Below are 16,888 nucleotides of genomic sequence, written 5' to 3'. Positions count from 1 at the left end.
GAACAGTCATCTCACCTTTCCACCCACTCTTCCTGTCTTCTCGGGTTCATCCCATTTTCTGTATGAAGCCACACTCATCCTAGCTGATGATCAAAAGCAGAGCTCGCCAGCTGTGCTGGTCAAGTTTCCCCTGTGCCATCTTTTTAGATGTGGACTCTTTCTCCTTAGGCACACTTACTTGTGCAGCCAAAGTTACTGAAACAAGGCGTATTTAGCAAGGCAAATATATTGTGAAATTTGTGTTAATGCTTTGACTCATGAGTGGCTTTTAGGAGCTCAGAGTGGAAGCTTTTTATTGGTGTTTACTCTGGTGCTCCAGGAGTGTATTGGTTAAGTGTTTCAGGAGAGGTCAAGCACAGGGATTTAAGCGTTAGCTAGAGCTCCTTGTAAACCTGACTCATGCTTTCCAGCTAAAAATACCTGTTGTATTTTCTTTATGGAAAGTAATTGTACCTACCCTGTAGGATTATTGTGAGGAGAAAATATATATATATATATATATATATATATATATATATATATATATATATATATATATTACTTAAATGGATATATATATATACATTTAAGGCACTCAGCACAATGCCTGGCTGTTACCTATTAGGAAAATACCACATATATGGTGCTCTCTGGACAGAAGTCTTAACTGAATCAATCTACTCAAGTTCCAGAGGTGCAAAGAGCTTCTTTAGGAAAAGAGAGAGAAAGGTTAATCCTTTCTGAGAAATGAATATGTGGATGGGCTTCGGATATTTGATAAAGTCAAAGATGATGGCCTAGTAATTAAGAAAAGGTTGCTTGTTATAAACACGGGAAATGATATTTAAAAGAGCAATAAGATATTAGAAAAACGGGTACAAGGAGGTGGTCATTACTGAGCAGGTCTGAATAAAATGGAAGATACAGGAGAGTCGGACACAATGCAAATATCCATAGGAATGCTCATGGGGATGAATAATTTTCAGTGAAGTGGGAAGCACAGAATGAGGCAGAGAACAGAGTCAGGGTAATAAGAGAAACTGATGTTTTGTTTTGTTTTTTTGTTTTTGACTTGTTATGGGAGAGTGTTTTGTTTGTTTTTATTCTTTTCAGTTTGAAGTAATTGGCAACAATCAGGAAATTATGAAAAAAGGGGGTAAGGGGTAGGAAAAATAAGAGGTGGTGAGTTAAGATTGGAAAATGGGATAACTGAAATCTGTATAATTTGGGATAAAAGCTTTCGAAGTCTAGTGTCCAGATAGTCTGCTTGTAACCAGCTCCCAGAGGGAGGTAGGATTGGTAATTAAACTACTTTTTACTTTAACTGCAAATGTCACAAATACCTATTTGGCTCTAAATTTATTAATAAAAATAGTTTCCATCCTTTCCTATCCTGATGAAACGACCTTTGATCCATCATTTAACTTCTGTGCAAATATCACCACCCTGCTTAATGGAGATGTTTTGAAAGTGTTGAATGTTTGGGGTGGAACTTATATTAGGGGGGTAAATGTCATGATGTTTAACTTTTATGGCTCTGTGAGAGCTTGGTTAGCTTCACTGTCTACAGTCCACTCTCTAGGAGCAAATTGGGTACTTTGGGAATCTTACCAAATTTTTTCAGGCTACTTGACTCCTTCATTGTGTTTAAGAAAATACTTTACTACTAGTTCCCCAGAACATTTATACGTTGTATGTGTTTGTTAGGTACTAAGCAGTTGTTTACTCCTGCAATTTTCATTCCAGTATTAAAGATGAGAAAACAGAGGTAGAAGGAGTAGTCATTTTAACTAATGCTAGTCTCAAAAATGCCCATACTTGTTCACATTTTCAATGTAACCTAAAAGGGTGTTTGAGATGCTGGGACATGTCACAGTCAGTTTTTTATTTCTTTTGTTCGTTTGTTTAAAGTATTACATATGTCTCCTTTTTCCCTCACAGTCATTTTTAAGCTCAGAGCTATGCTCAGCCTCCTGCACCCTCATATATAAGAATGAAAGTCTCTCTGGGCACCTCTAAACTCTCCTAAAGTCTGAGTGTTCATCTCAGTCATCCTGATTTTACCCCAGGACTTCATTATTACTGGGTGATAGCAACAGGGCAGAAGAACATTATATAGCTGAGAAGCATTCCAAATTAGAAATACCTGAAAGCAGGAATGACATCAGTTTTGATAACTTCATTTGCAAGGCATTGTTAAAACCATCAGGCCTTATTATAAAACCAGGCTGAGAAGCAGAACTTTATTTATAATCCAAGTAATAACATATGGTGGAACAAACCTATATAATAAAAGCCTAATATGCTAAGTATCTGACCATTCATTTGACCATTCAACCAGTCGCTATGCCACCAGGGGGGCAGACGCTCAACACAGGAGCTGCCGCAATGTGCACAGACAAACGGCACTGTGACCTGGCGCCCACAAAGCAACACTCGGCTTCCCCCAAGTGGGACACAGGCCCTGCCACCACCCCGGAGCAACAGCCCACCAAATTGCAGCCAACACTGCCAAGAACCCATGGCACAAAATGCTGCCCCCAGCCCAGCCCAGAAACTGTGGCTGTGGGTGCCGGGTAATGACGTCATGTAGCAACGCCCAGCTTCCTCTCCCTAGTGACTAGCCTCCTTGCAGTTTCTTCAGCCCAGGAACACAACTTGCTTTAAACATTTTACACTTTAACCAAATGTCTGTGAAGCGTTTTCCCATGCCTCATCTCATTTGATCCTCACAGAAGTCCTGGAGTGGGTAGATAGGAGACTCAGAAGAATCCTATTTTCTTTTCATTACAGAAAATGGAGATTTAGAAAGCTTAGAAACTTGACCCGACTGAAAAGAAGTAAGAAATGGTGGACCTTAAAAATGACTTTAGGTTTTCTCACTGCGTCAAACACTGCTGCAGTTAAATATTTTACCCTTTGTTCTCCCTGCGTGATCTACAATAATAATCTGCTTCATGTTGATATTTACTGCTGTGTTGCTGACAATTACCTGAAAGGGAAGTTGGGGTGCTTCACTGGGCTGGAAAAAGTTTAGATAAATCAGAAAGCAGGTCTAATTAAGCATGTTTATATATATATAAAAGGCTAAGTTGACACACGCATGCATGATACATATAAAGCTCTCGCTGGCGCCAATCTCACGCATGTGTTTTGATCTGCCATTATTAATTATGAATTTGGTTGACACTTCTATTATAGAGAAAGAGTGAATAGCAATATTAAAATATTTCTTCTAATTAATTTCCTTTCAATGTGCACGAATTTTTGCACCGGGCCGCTAGTCCTATATAATAAAAGCCTAATATGCTAAGTGTCCAACCGTTTGTTCGACCGTTTGACCAGTCACTATGATGCACACTGACCACCAGGGGGCAGATGCTCCGACCAGTAGGTTAGCTTGCTCTTGGGGTCCAGCTGAACGGGACTGAGCAAGACCAGCCAGACATGCCATGGAGCCCTCCCGCAGTTCCTCCCCAGCCCCGATTGTGCACTGGTGGGGTCCCTCAGCCTGGCACCCTCTCACAATATGGAACCCCTCAGGGGATATCGAGTTTCAGCCCAATCCCCGCAGGGCAAGCCAAGGGACCCCACCGGTGCACAAATCTGTGCACTGGGCCTCTAGTGATTTATAAAAACGACAGCACATCATTTCAAAGTAGCTAAGGGCCTATTTTGACCTCAAAAGGTCTATTAATATGGCTTAAAAGTAACAAAGCTGGAACTAGATCCAAGTCTCCAGAATCCCCATCCAGTATGCTTCCTATTATGTCAAGGGAAGCTACCTGGTCGGGAGGATCAGAAGGATAGACTAAAAAGTAATCCAGGAGGAAGAACCAAGATGACAGTGTAGGTAAACGCCAGTGCTCACCACCTCCCATAACCACATTAAAATTACAACTAAAATACAGAACAGCTATCATTCAGAACCATCTGAAAGCTGGCTGAATGGAAGTCCTACAACTAGAGAAGTAAAGAAGAAAGCACATTGAAACTGGCAGGAGGGGTGGAGGCACAGAACGGGCTGGTCTGACACCCATGTGTGCCATATTTTTAATCAGGAGGGATTTCTCAGCTTCAGATACCTACTTCCCTGTGAGGAGCAAGGGTTCCAGAGCTGGGAAGAGACATCCCCATAACTTGGGGCTGTAAAAACCAGCAGAGATTGTGGCTGAGTAACACGGAGTCTGCTGGAGACCCAGGTATTCCTCTTAAAGGGCCACAAACTTACTCAGCCTCGATCCCGCTGAGCTATAGCTGGGAGGCTTTGAGGGACCCAGGGATATAAGGGAAGAAACTGGATTATCTGGCATCTGAGGCAGGAACTTGGGGGCAGCTTTCTCCCAGATGAGGGTGCTTGCAGGGGTCATTGTTCCTGTACTGGGACTTCTCCTGTGGCAGAGATGACTGGTAGCCATATCTGAGTCTCCACCAGCATAGCCCATGCTGTTTGCTCTGCCCTGGAGATTCTCTGAGGCTCCGCCCCATCCAATTTGCAGCCCCACCTGAGCTGTTTGCAGCTGCTTTTCCATATGAATGGCCTGTCCTGGTTCAGGCTTCAGACTTTTCTAAAATCTCTCAAACAAGCAGCAGCTGGTGTCAGTGTACCCCAAAACTATCAATAAAATGCCCAAGACTCACCTGCCTTGCTTCACAGCTGGGCCTCGCCTGGGCACTTCCTAGCCCAATACAAGTAGCAGTCATCTGCAGATCTTTCTATAGCTCCTGCCAGGTGGCTGCAGGTAGTGGCTAACTTTGCACCTCCCAGGAGGCCCCAGGGCCAGTGTACCTGGTGCACATACCAGATTACAATGCTATACATCCTCAAGCGACACACTCAAGGGGCAGACTCAGCACCAAAGCCCCACTGAAGCAAGTCCTGCTCCATAGAAGTGTCTCCTGCATAGCAGGTCTTCCATTTTAGACTCAGCTGGTCCTCACTGCCAATTAGCCTGAAGGTCAATTCCTCCCAGTGATGGCAACAGCAATAAAGGCTTAACTACAACAAGACTGTGCACACAGCCCACACAGGGGTGCACCTAGAGTGCCCAGCTCAGGTCACTGGGGAGGCTGGGTCCTACAGGACACATACTATACAAGGTCACTCTACCAATTCCAAGAGACACAACAGCTCTACCTAATACATAGACACAAATACAGGGAAGCAGCTAAAATGCAGAGAAAAAGAAACATGGTACAAATGAAAGAAATGGAAGCAAGCAAATGATAGGATAGAGAGTTCAAGACAATGGTTATAAGGTTACTCAAGGGTCTTAATGATAGCTTCAAAGGACTTAGTGAGACTTTCAAGGATCTTAATGCGGATATCAAAGACATGAAAAAGGACCAGTCAGAAATTAAGCATACAATAACTGAAATAAAGAATAATTCACAGGGATTCAAGAGTAGATTAGAGGATTCTGAGAATCAAATCAACGATTTGAAATATGAGGAAGAAAAAAACACCCAATCAGAAGAGCAGAAAGAAAAAAGAATCCAAAAATATCAATATAGTGTAAGGAGCCTCTGGGACAACTTCAACATTTGCATTATGGGGTGCCAGAAGGAGAAGAGAGAGAGTAAAATATTGAAAACCTATTTGAAGAAGTAATGACAGAAATCTTCCCCTACCTGGTGAAAGAAATAGACTTACAAGTCCAGGAAAGCACAGAGAGTCCCAAGCAAGAGGAACCTAAAGAGGCCCACACCAAGACACATAATTAAAATGCCAAGAGTTAAAGACAAAGAGAGAATCTTAAAAGCAGCAATAGAAAAGCAGTTAGTTACCTACAAGGGTGTGCTCATACGATTCTCAGCTGATTTCTCAACAGAAACTGTGCAGGCCAGAAGGGAGTTTAAGAAATATTCAAAGTGATGAATAGCAAGGACCTCCAACCAAGATTACTCTACCCAGCAAAGCTATCATTTAGAATTGAAGGTCAAATAAAGAGCTTCACAAACCAAAAAATACCCCAAAAACTAAAGGAGTTTATCACCACAAAACCAGTATTACATGAAATATTTAAGGGTATTCTTTAAGAAGAGGAAGAAGGAGGAGGAGGAGGAGGAGGCAAAGTAAATAAAAAATATGAACAATAAAATGGCAATAAATACATATCTATCAACAATTGAATCTAAAAATCAAAATAAATTAACAAGAAATCTAATGGTGAATAAAATAGAATCAGAGGCATGGAAACATGGAATAGACTGACGAATCTCAGAGGGAAGAGGGGAGTGGCGGGGTGCGAGGAGATTAACCAAAGATCTTATATGCATATATGCATTACCTCTGAACACAGACAATAGGGTGGTGAAGGCCTGGGGCAGGGCAGGAACTGGGTGGAGGGAGGCAATGGGAGGAAAAAAGGGAGACATCTGTAAATTCTTAACAATAGAGATTTTAAAAAATAACCTATCTAATAAAGGGGGAATATGCTAATTGACCCTCACATCATTGCAAAGATGGCGGTGCCCACAGCCAATAAGGAGGGAATATGCTAATTGACTGCCATGCCCTCAAAGATGGCAGCACCCACAGCCACAGATGGAGGTGCCCAGTCCCCTCAGCCCCGCTGGGGCGGCAGGTGTGGGGCAAGGCCGGGCCCACCCCCAGGCGGGCCCAGCCGCTCCACATGCCTGCCTCTGGAATCCCTCAGCCCCCTCAGCCTCCCAGCTGCCCAGGGCCAACCCAAGGCACAGGCAAGCCTCGGATGGTGGCTTCCCAGCCAGTGCCCAAGGCGCAGGCAAGTCTTGGATGGTGGCTGCCCAGCCGCCCAGGGACGCCCGAGGCTCAGGTAACCAGGGTTGGCCGAGGCTTGCGCTGCCAGCAGTGACAGCAGCAGAGGTGTGATGGGGGCATCGCCTTCCCCTGATCACCAGGTAGCCTCCTGCCCCTCAGGGCTCCCGGACTGTGAAAGGGGACAGGCCAGACTGAGGGACCCCCCCCCCCCCCCGCTCCAGTGCATGAATTTTCATGCACTGGGCCTCTAGTAAAATAAGATAATCCAGAAACCCCATAGCATAAGTGAGGTCTTCTGTTCAGGGGAGAGTTTGGGCTCCTCCAGTTCCCAGTGCAGTCATGAAGATTTGTCTGCATGTGCTGGCTGATTAGGAGATCTCCTTCCCTAGAAACCATTAACAGGTCATAGGAAACGTGTCTTGGGGGTTCAGATGAATTGTCTTCAAGGCAGAAAATTAGATGTCATATTGATTTACAATGAAATAAACCATTGGCCCTTTAGTTTAAATACCCACAAGCTCTCCAAATCTATTATTACCGTTATCATCCACATTTTCCACTTATATTTAAACTGAGCTTCTTGGAATAAAGGTGTTTTCTGTTTTGTTTCTCAGGTTGTAGTTTCTAGATCTGGATCGTCAACACCTCATGTGAATTTTCGCCTGGATTCCCACCCCGTGTCTCCAGAAATGATTGTGGATCACCCGTTAAACCAAAATGGCTACACATTGGTTGTCACGGGGAAGAAGGTAAGCCCTGTTCCACAAGGGGGTGCCAGGATGCCGTCCTTCCTGAGTGGGTATTTATTGCCAGTGCCAGGAGGGTCTTTCTAACTTCTCTCTTTGTCTTGGATTCACCTCTCGAGAATTTCAGGGATCTTCTGAAATCAAGTTAAATTTTTATTTTAGGGAAGACAGCAGCTAAGGGAGATCCTCTTCATAATATATACTTTTCCTTTTCTCCTGTATTTCTCAATGAGAAAAACAAACAGACCGAATTAGTATTACAGTCCTAAGGTAAGAACTCTAGTACAGGCAGATGGATCCTAAAATGCATATTGGAATTTGATGCCAAACAATAACCCATTTTCTCTGAGAGAAGGAGGTGCATCTTGATGCCAGAATGATATGTAAACATACTTAGAATTTCCTGGGGGCTCAAGTGTGCTTTCCAGATGCTTAATTATACTCTTGTTACTTTAAAGTTGTTTCACACAGAGCAAAATGTCTCTACTAAGTAGAACCTCTAGCATCGCATGGCCGTGTTGGTGTTCACTGGACATAATGGTAACTTCTGTCACATACATGCCTGCAGGAGAGGGAAGAAAGGAATTTGATTCCTTTTACTCTAATCACGTAATCATTATTACGTGATTTGCACACATAGGTGTTATCTCCAGTAGGCTCTGTAAAATTATATTTACCTGTGTATTTTTGGTATATTTAGTTTTCATTGAACAAACAAACAAACTTTCTGGAAGCTCTTTCTGTCACTTTTCTTTACAGATCACCAAGATCCCACTGAATGGCTTGGGCTGTGAGCATTTCCAGTCCTGCAGCCAGTGCCTCTCGGCCCCTCCCTTTGTGCAGTGTGGCTGGTGCCACGACAGATGTGTGCGATTGGAGGAATGCGCCAACGGAACATGGACTCAAGAGCTCTGTCATCCTACAGTCTATGAGGTAGGAATCGCTGGCAGCTATCAATATGCTTTTTGGTAAGCACAGATCCCACTAATGAAAAAGAATTCTAAAACTCAGTTTGCTCGCTGAGCTACGAGACATCAGCCGAAGCACCATCTGCCCCGTGTTTTTTCTTGAGGGTGGCATTTGGGCACATCCCCGGAGTCCTGCACCTGAGCGCCTGCTTCACACTCACTGCGTAGGTTTTCTCCTTGGGCAGTTAGTTGCTCTCCCTTAGTGCCATGTAGATCAGCTCCCCATTTCCTCACACTGGAGCCTGTTCCCTCCTGACTCCCCCACTCTGAGTCCTCACCACCTACTTTATCTGCCAGGTGCCTAGACGTGAGCCTCTACCGCACACAGAGGTCTGCTCAGGGCATAACCCACAACCCTACACCGAGCCATGCAAGCTAGAGATCACAGCCATTCTGAGGCAGACAGGACAGGTTTCTTCCTGTCTGACTCCGGAGATGGTGGCCTTGTCTCATCACAGGTGAGATGAGAGGTTACTTCCCAGGGCAAGAAGATGGTAAACTCCCAGGGGTGGCTGTGCACCTTTCTCTCCAAGGTCCTGGAAGAGCCATAAATGTGCAGCTGCTGACCGTAGTAAAATCTACACTGTGAGCCATTTCGTTCTTTAATTTACTCCAAAAATATTTGAACGCATATTACATACTACACAGCAGGCACGATTTTAGCCACTGGGGAGATAGAGTCTCAAACGAGATCAAAGTGCCTCCTGCTAGAGAATTTAGCTTCTAGCGGTGGACCTCAGCCATGGCATTGTAGCCGCCATCTCTCTCTGCTGCCTTAGTTTCTTAAGTATATATTTGGTACTTTGAAAATCTCCCTGGCACTTTTAAAAGATGTCTTGATCCAAACACGTTTTGCCTGAAAATACTTCCCTGGTGAGGACCCAGTGTGTACTTTCTCTGCTGCATGAAGAACAGTTGGACTTTAGTAAGCGGTCCTTGTGAAAGATTCAAGTTAAAGGTCTTGGTTGCCTGGTTCAAGCCCAAGTAAACAAAGCGTACAAGTCAGAACAGGAACTGCCCCCAAGTGCGTAGCTGTTTTCATTTAGTTATGGTTTGGGACACGATTTGTGTGGGGTGACTAAGTTTTAAACCAAATCACTTCCTGTTGGATGTGACACAATTATTAAGACTTAGCTTGACCAGCCAGAGAATAAACTAGAAGATAGTGAAAAAACCATCTATACTGTAGTGTTTATGTATGCTTTTTTTGTTGTTCTTTAATATGCTTTTAAAACTACATGTAATTTTATACTTTTTTTAAACACACAGCCTTGGCAATTTGAGACACTAGAAAACTAAGCTCAACTATTCCGTGAAAGAGATATGAGCAGTGTGGTGTGTGTATGTGTGTGTGTGTGTGTGTGTGCACACAGACAGTTAAATCATAATGATTTTATTTCAAAAAATAGCCACACTGCTGTTTTAAATAAAGAGCAGGTTGAGAACCTGTACATGTAGAACACTTAATTTTGCCCAATGTGCTTCCTTTTATTCATCATGAAAGCCATATGAAAATGGTTAAAAACAGAGTAAACATTTTAGAATTTTCTGAAACCAGAAAAATCTCTCCTAATGTGTGAGGCTACCTCCTCTCTCACCTTTCCTTTTCCAACACTCTGGTTGGCAATTCCGCCTCATGCATGAGTCAGTGCGGCTTCAGCTGTATGGTTAGAAGGGAAGGAGGGCAGCTGAGCCCATAAATCCCTTTCGGTTCATAGCTGTTAGGAAGATTTCATGCTGCCCCAGAGCGTGACATTCAACATTCTTACTGCAACAAAAATAAGACAGATTATTCGTCTTTTTCTTATCTGTCTTAAATTCTAGAGGCACAAAACCCAGCTAATGTATAGGATTTCACTTTCCAATAAATGTAAATTAACTTGCTTTTCAAGGTACATGATGTTCAATGGCTGAAATTCTTGGCAGTTCCACGTGTGACAGATTTCAGACTTGAAAGCCCATTATTTTGTTTCTAACCTATTGTCTGATCTTGTACTTAAAGAGCAATGTGAAGTGCTTTAGAAAAGGAAGAGCACTTTCCAATATATTCTGAATTTATCAGGATAAAATTGTCATAGCTTGTAGGATTGAGTTCAATCCCACTGAGACAATAAAACAGTTTATTAATTGATCAGAAGACTCAGATAAGAAGCAACAGCAATATCTTACAGGGGCAGGGGTCATGCAGTCAATACACTGCCACCAATATACTTGTGACTTTTTTCCTTTTAAAGAGACGAAGTATAACTTTCCAAAGGTTGTTGTTGTTGTTGTTTTTCTGTATACCCCTCACCTGGTTTCCCTTATTGTTCATATCTTACATTACTGATGCATGGCAAATTTTAATTTTCCAAGGGTTTTTTATTATTGTTTCTAGCTTTCTCATGTATTATCTTGGTGGGTTTTGAAAACGTGATCATTTGAATCATTTTCACCTGTGAAAGGAGGCTAGCTCCTTTTGTAGCTGTTTTTCCCCTGTTCCGACAGGTGGGAGACCCGGCCCCTGTGGCTTTATGCTGGACACTCATTTCCTTCCCACAGAGATTCTGTGCCCTTCAGGAGAACTCAGAGTTTGCCAACCCATTGTTGGTTCTGTCCAGGGGTGGGTAGCCCAATACTGCTTCCTTCCTTTCCCCTGGAAGAGTGAACATTACACCATGAGCTAGGGAAAAGCCTCAGATGCCCCCTCTAGTATTTCAGCCTGGAGAGAAAAGCTAAGTAGAGCTGTTCTTTCAAAACCTGACTGTCTAGCCAAGTTTTTATAATATCCAACTCCATTGCACCATTTGAACACCTCTCGGTGGTTTTTCTCAAATCATCACCCAACCCCTTTGCCTTATATAGAAAGTCATGATGTATGGAGAGTGACAGACTTCAGTTTTTACATAGAAAGGGGGGACCCAGCGGGGGGATCCGGCCTTGGCAGCTGTTTTTTATGGGGAAGCCTCATTAAGAGGGAGCAGCAGCTGTGTGACCGCCTCAGGCTTAAGAAAGTCCCGGAGGGTTAGGTGTCTTAGTCTCTCCTGCTGGATTTCTAACATAATAATAAACAGATAGTTTTTTTCTAGCAGTTCTCATTTAGCTAGACATGGACAAGTAAGTTTTCAAGAAAGGCACAACTGTGTAATGGACTTCATGGGTAAAATAGCTATCATAAAAGCATTAAGCTAAAACTTTAAAGGGGGTTAGTAAACAAGGTAAGTTAAGAATTTGGTTTGCAGTTATTATGTGGGAAGGATAGGAACCTTTGCAAATTTGAATTTTGCTAAAAGCCCTTGTAAATGGTGAAGAATCGCTTTCAGATTTTCACTAACTGGCCTTAAACAAACACCGTTCTGAGTTGTCTCTGTAGTGGTGCTGTTTTCCCACTATTGTACTTTACAGCACAATTTACAATATGACCCCCCAAAAGAGCATTTCCTTTCTCGATTGTCACAAAACTGCTGAGGAGAAGCTTATTTTTAACTTGGAAATGTGTTTTGTTTTCATCGTTTTAGTCTAAGAACCATTATCTTATAGACTTCCTAAGAGCCTAATGCTATCTTATATTACAGTCGCCAAAGTTTTTTGGGGTGTGTGTGTGTGTGTGTGTGTGTGTTACATGAATCAAAAAAATCTCTTAGTCATTGGGGTGACATTGCTTAATAAGATCACATAGGTTTCAAGTATACATTTCTGTGATACATGATCTGTATATTGCATTGTTTGCCCACCATCCAAAGTCAAATTATTTTTCCTCACCATATATTTGGCCCACTTTCCCCTTTAATAACCTCCCCACCCCTTCTCTCTGGTAACCACCATACTGTTGTCTGTATCTATGAGTTTCAGTTTTATATCCCACATATGAGTAAAATCATATGGTTCTTAGCTTTGACTGACTTATTTCACTTAGCAAAATATTCTCAAGGTATATCCTTGTTGTCACAAATGGCAGAATTTCATCTTTTCTTATGGCTGAGTAGTGTTCACTCATATGTACCAAACTTCTTTACCCAGTCCTTGATCAAAGAACACTTGGATTGTCTCCATGTCTTGACCACTGCAGTGAACATAGGGGTGCAAAATCTTTGGAAATAAATATTTTAGAGTTTTTCGGGTAGGTACCCAGAAAAGGGATTGCTGGGTCATGTGGTAAATGTATTTATTAATAAATTTAACTTTACTTTTCACACACCTGCAAGAATAAAATGAACCTTTTATTTATTTAACATTGAACAATGGGGCAGGAACAGTCCTAGCAATGAGATGTAAAATAATGCCAAGAGAGATCATTAGAAACATTACTACAACGCAGATCACATTTGGGGCTCTCTCCAGTTCTGTTCTCGTCTCTTTCTAATACAAATAATATATTGAATGTGTTAAATATTACATCATTTTTTAAAGGCTGAGTGTATCAACTAACCAACTGGCACAAACAGAAAAGTTGCAAACCAATAATAAATGTGAGTTAACAAGTAAAAGAAATAGATTCACTTACTCATGCATTGCTACCTGGCACGTAGTAGATGATTTATAAATAAATGGCAGATATGTATTGAATACCATCCATGTGTTTGATATTATGAAAGCTGCTGAATGCAACTGAAAGCACTGAATATGAAAAGCGATATTTTTACTGTGTGCCTTTCTTCTCTGGGTGCATAGCAACCAGAGTGTAGCACACAGACCAAGGCCTATGCTGGGGCTTGGCTTCTAGGGCTCATGAAGGTGTTTTGAGCAGTTTCAGGGAGGCCCCTGAAGGAGTAATAATCAGAGTTCTAAGCATAAAAGTCTGGGTCCAAAGCATGTCGTCTTTAGCCCCGAGGTCTCCTAGAAGGCGAATTCATTTCAGAGTAGCCCCAGAAGCCCTTCATTCCCACCCACGCTGAGTCTGCTCTCTGTCCGTCTCTGGATTGCCTGAAAACAACGTGTGTGTGTTTTGTTTGTTTGTTTTTGGGGGGTTTCTTTAATCCTCACCTGAGGGCATGTTTCCATACATTTGAGAGAGAGAGAGAGAGAGAGAGAGAGAGAGAGAGAGAGAGAGAGAAGAAGAAGAAGAAGGAGGAGGAGGAGGAGGAGGAGGAGGAGGAGGAGGAGGAGGAGGAGGAGGAGAGAGGGAGAAAGAGAAGGAGAGAGAGAGATAAAGGGAGGGGAGGGGAGGGGAGGGAAGGGGAGGGGAGGGAGAAAGGAGAAACATGGATCGGCTGCCCTAGGTATGTGCCCTGACTGGGAATCAAAACTGCCACCTTTTTGGTGCATGGGATGAAGCTCCAACCAACTGAGCCACACCAACCAGAGCAGCATGTCAGATCGTTATAATGTTCAGATACTCTGACGTTTGTGACCATTATTTTGTTAAATATATTTTTATTGATTTCAGAGAGGAAGGGAGAGGGAGAGAGAGACAGAAACATGAATGATGAGAGAGAATCACCGATCAGCCACCTCCTGCACATCCCCCAAAGGGGACCCAGCCCACAATCCCGGGTTGTGCCCCTACGGGGAATCGAACTGTGACCTCCAGGTTCATAGGTCGACACTCAACCACTGAGCCATGCCAGCCAGGCTGACCATTATTTCTTTAATTAAAATTAAATTTTTTAGGTAGTAGGAAAATGCAAGAATTTCAGACTATCTGAACAAACATATTTTGTTTTCTACCCATATGAAAGATAATATATTGGGGGTTTTAAGTTCTATATTGTCCTTGTAGGTGTTCCCAACTAGTGCCCCTCTGGAAGGGGGGACAACGCTGACCATCTGTGGCTGGGACTTCGGATTCAGGAAGAATAGTAAATTTGATGTGAAGAAAACCAGGATTCTCCTTGGAAATGAGAGCTGTACCTTGGCCCTAAGTGAGAGTACAACAAATATGTAAGGATCCTAAAATACTTTGCTGGAGTGTGGTTGGAAAACAGGTTTTGTTTTTGAATGAATGCCTGTAAAAAAAATGTCCCTAAAAATTTATCTCTTAAGAGTCTTGGTCTGTCACATGCCTTTTGGATTTGTTTGTTGTTGTTGTTATCTTATTTACTACCAGAATTAAGGAGAGAGAAAGTTGACAGTATCTAGGTGAAAAAAAGAAGAATCCAGCGTTTGGGAGTTTTCAGCGGTTTTGTAACAGCTCTTCAGAAATTGTCTGGGTAGATTTGAAAGCACTGGTTGGCTGGAGTCACTCCATCTTTAAAGTATTCAAATATAGTATCCAATGGCTCTTTCTATAAAAATCAGTAAATAGCTCAATATGTGCCCTCTCTTCTAAATTTACTATATAACATCAGTAATAGGATAGCTGGATCACATTTTTGAGACTCTTTTTGATGAGTTTAAATTTACATTCAGCTGACATTTATTGGCATTGTAATGTAAGGAGTGTATCTCATTTAGCCATTTCCGAATCCCGGGAGATAGCAATATCATTCCTATTTCACAAAGGTGATTCCTGAAACTGAGAAAGATCATTCAAACAGTAAGAGGTGACTCATAGGCCTTCAAGCTCAGCATTCCTATCCAGGACCTGTGCTTGTTCTGCTCTCTTCTACACGTACTTTCTACGAGATCTGTACATCCCATAATGTACAAGAATTCAGAAATTTTTAGTTATTGTACAGTAACAATAAAAAATGTACAGTTTTATGGTTGAAACTCGTCCATCAGGTGGTTATTTCATACCTAAGAGAAGTCCTTTCAGGGTTACATAAAGGTCGAAATCTATTCATTTTACTGAGACTGAAATATCCATTAATGTCATAGTCATTTAGCTTAATGACCTAACAAATTAATTCTAGAAATTTACCTTGTAAATTCATATTCATTGCATTATAAATTAGGGCCTGTAAAAGTGAAATAATTCATTCTCTTCTTTAAAACTTATTTTTTTCCTTTTTCTTTTATTTTTATCTTTTTAATTTAATAAATCTTTATTGTTCATATTATTACAATTGTTTCTCCTTTGTTCCCCCCATATTTCCCCTCCACCCGGTTCCCACCCCCCCCTCTGCCCTTACCTCCCCTCCACTGTCCTCATCCATAGGTGTATGATTTTTGTCCAGTCTCCTCCCGTACTCCCCACACAGACACCCCTTTCCCCCTGAGAATTATCAATCCACTCCCATTCTATGCCCCTGATTCTATTATATTCACCAGTTTATTCTGTTCCTCAGATTTTTAATTCACTTGACTTTTAGATTCACTTGTTGATAGATATGTATTTGTTGTTCATAATTTTTATCTTTACTTTTTTCTTCTTTTTCCTCTTTTTAAAGAATACCTTTCAGCATTTCATATAATACTGGTTTGGTGGTGATGAACTCCTTTAGCTTTTCCTTACCTGTGAAGCTCTTTATCTGGCCTTCAATTCTGAATGATAACTTTGCTGGGTAGAGTAATCTTGGTTGTAGGTTCTTGCTATTCATCACTTTGAATATTTCTTGCCACTCCCGTCTGACCTGCATGGTTTCTGTTGAGAAATCAGCTGATAATCGTATGGGTGCTCCCTTGTAGGTAACTAACTGTTTTTCTCTTGCTGCTTGTAAGATTCTCTCTTTGTCTTTTGCCCTTGGCATTTTAATTATGATGTGTCTTGGTGTGGTCCTCTTTGGATTCCTTTTGTTTGGGGTTCTGTGCGCTTCCTGGACTTGTAAGTCTATTTCTTTCACCAGATGGGGGAAGTTTTCGATCATTATTTCTTCAAATAGGTTTTCAGTGTCTTGCTCTCTCTCTTCTTCTGGCACCCCCATAATTCTGATGTTGGTACGTTTGAAGTTGTCCCAGAGACTTCTTACACTATCTTCAACTTTCTGGATTCTCTTCTCTTCTTGCTTCTCTGGAAGAGTGTCCTTTGCCTCTTTGTATTCCAAATCTTTGACTTGATTCTTGAGTTCCTCTAGTCTGCTATTGGGTCTCTGTATAATATTTTTTTATTTCAGTCAGTGTATGTTTAATTTCTAGTTGGTCCTTTTTCATATCCTCGAGGGTCTCATTAAATTTATCGGCCTTTTCCAGGAAATTCTTGAAAAAACTTATAACCGTGGTTTTGAACTCTATGTCCAGTCATTTGTTCTCCTCCATTTCTTTCGTTTGTGATCTGTTTTCTTGTCTCCTCATTTTCGCTGCTTCCCTGAGTTGGTAGGGTAGCTTTGTGTACTAGTTGTCCTATTGGTTCAATGGGTCAGCCTCCCAGTTACCTGAGGTGGACACTCTTGGTGCACCCCTTTGTGGCCTGTGTGTACAGCCTTGTTGTAGTTAAGTCTTGATTGTTGTTGGTGTCACTGGGAGAAATTGACCTCCAGGCCAATTGGCTGTGAGGACCCGCTGTGTCTATAACAGAAGAATTGCTGTGCTGGAGACACGTTTATGGGGCAGGACTTGTTTCAGTAGGGCTTTGGTGCTCACTGAGTCTGCCTCTTGAATATGTCCCTTATGAGAGTAGTTGAAATCTGGTGTCGTCTCACACCAACCACTAGATA

At 42.0% G+C, this 16,888-nt stretch overlaps 1 protein-coding gene across 3 annotated transcripts in view; it reads left to right on the top strand.

Annotated features, from left to right (window-relative positions):
- Positions 1 to 16,888, top strand: part of MET (MET proto-oncogene, receptor tyrosine kinase) — a 158,581-nt gene that overhangs the window by 92,265 nt on the left and 49,428 nt on the right. For all 3 annotated transcript variants that reach the window (XM_079786107.1, XM_079786106.1, XM_079786105.1), the window contains 3 exons: positions 7,336 to 7,470; positions 8,227 to 8,400; positions 14,134 to 14,294. In XM_079786107.1, coding sequence (XP_079642233.1) covers positions 7,336 to 7,470; positions 8,227 to 8,400; positions 14,134 to 14,294 — 470 coding nt within the window. The remainder of the gene's footprint in view (positions 1 to 7,335; positions 7,471 to 8,226; positions 8,401 to 14,133; positions 14,295 to 16,888) is intronic.

Source organism: Cnephaeus nilssonii (assembly GCF_951640355.1).
Source record: "Cnephaeus nilssonii genome assembly, chromosome: 12".
Classification (NCBI taxonomy): Eukaryota; Metazoa; Chordata; class Mammalia; order Chiroptera; family Vespertilionidae; genus Cnephaeus; species Cnephaeus nilssonii.
The sequence above is the reverse complement of the archived record's forward strand: the minus strand, read 5'-3'. Positions and strand labels throughout refer to the sequence as shown.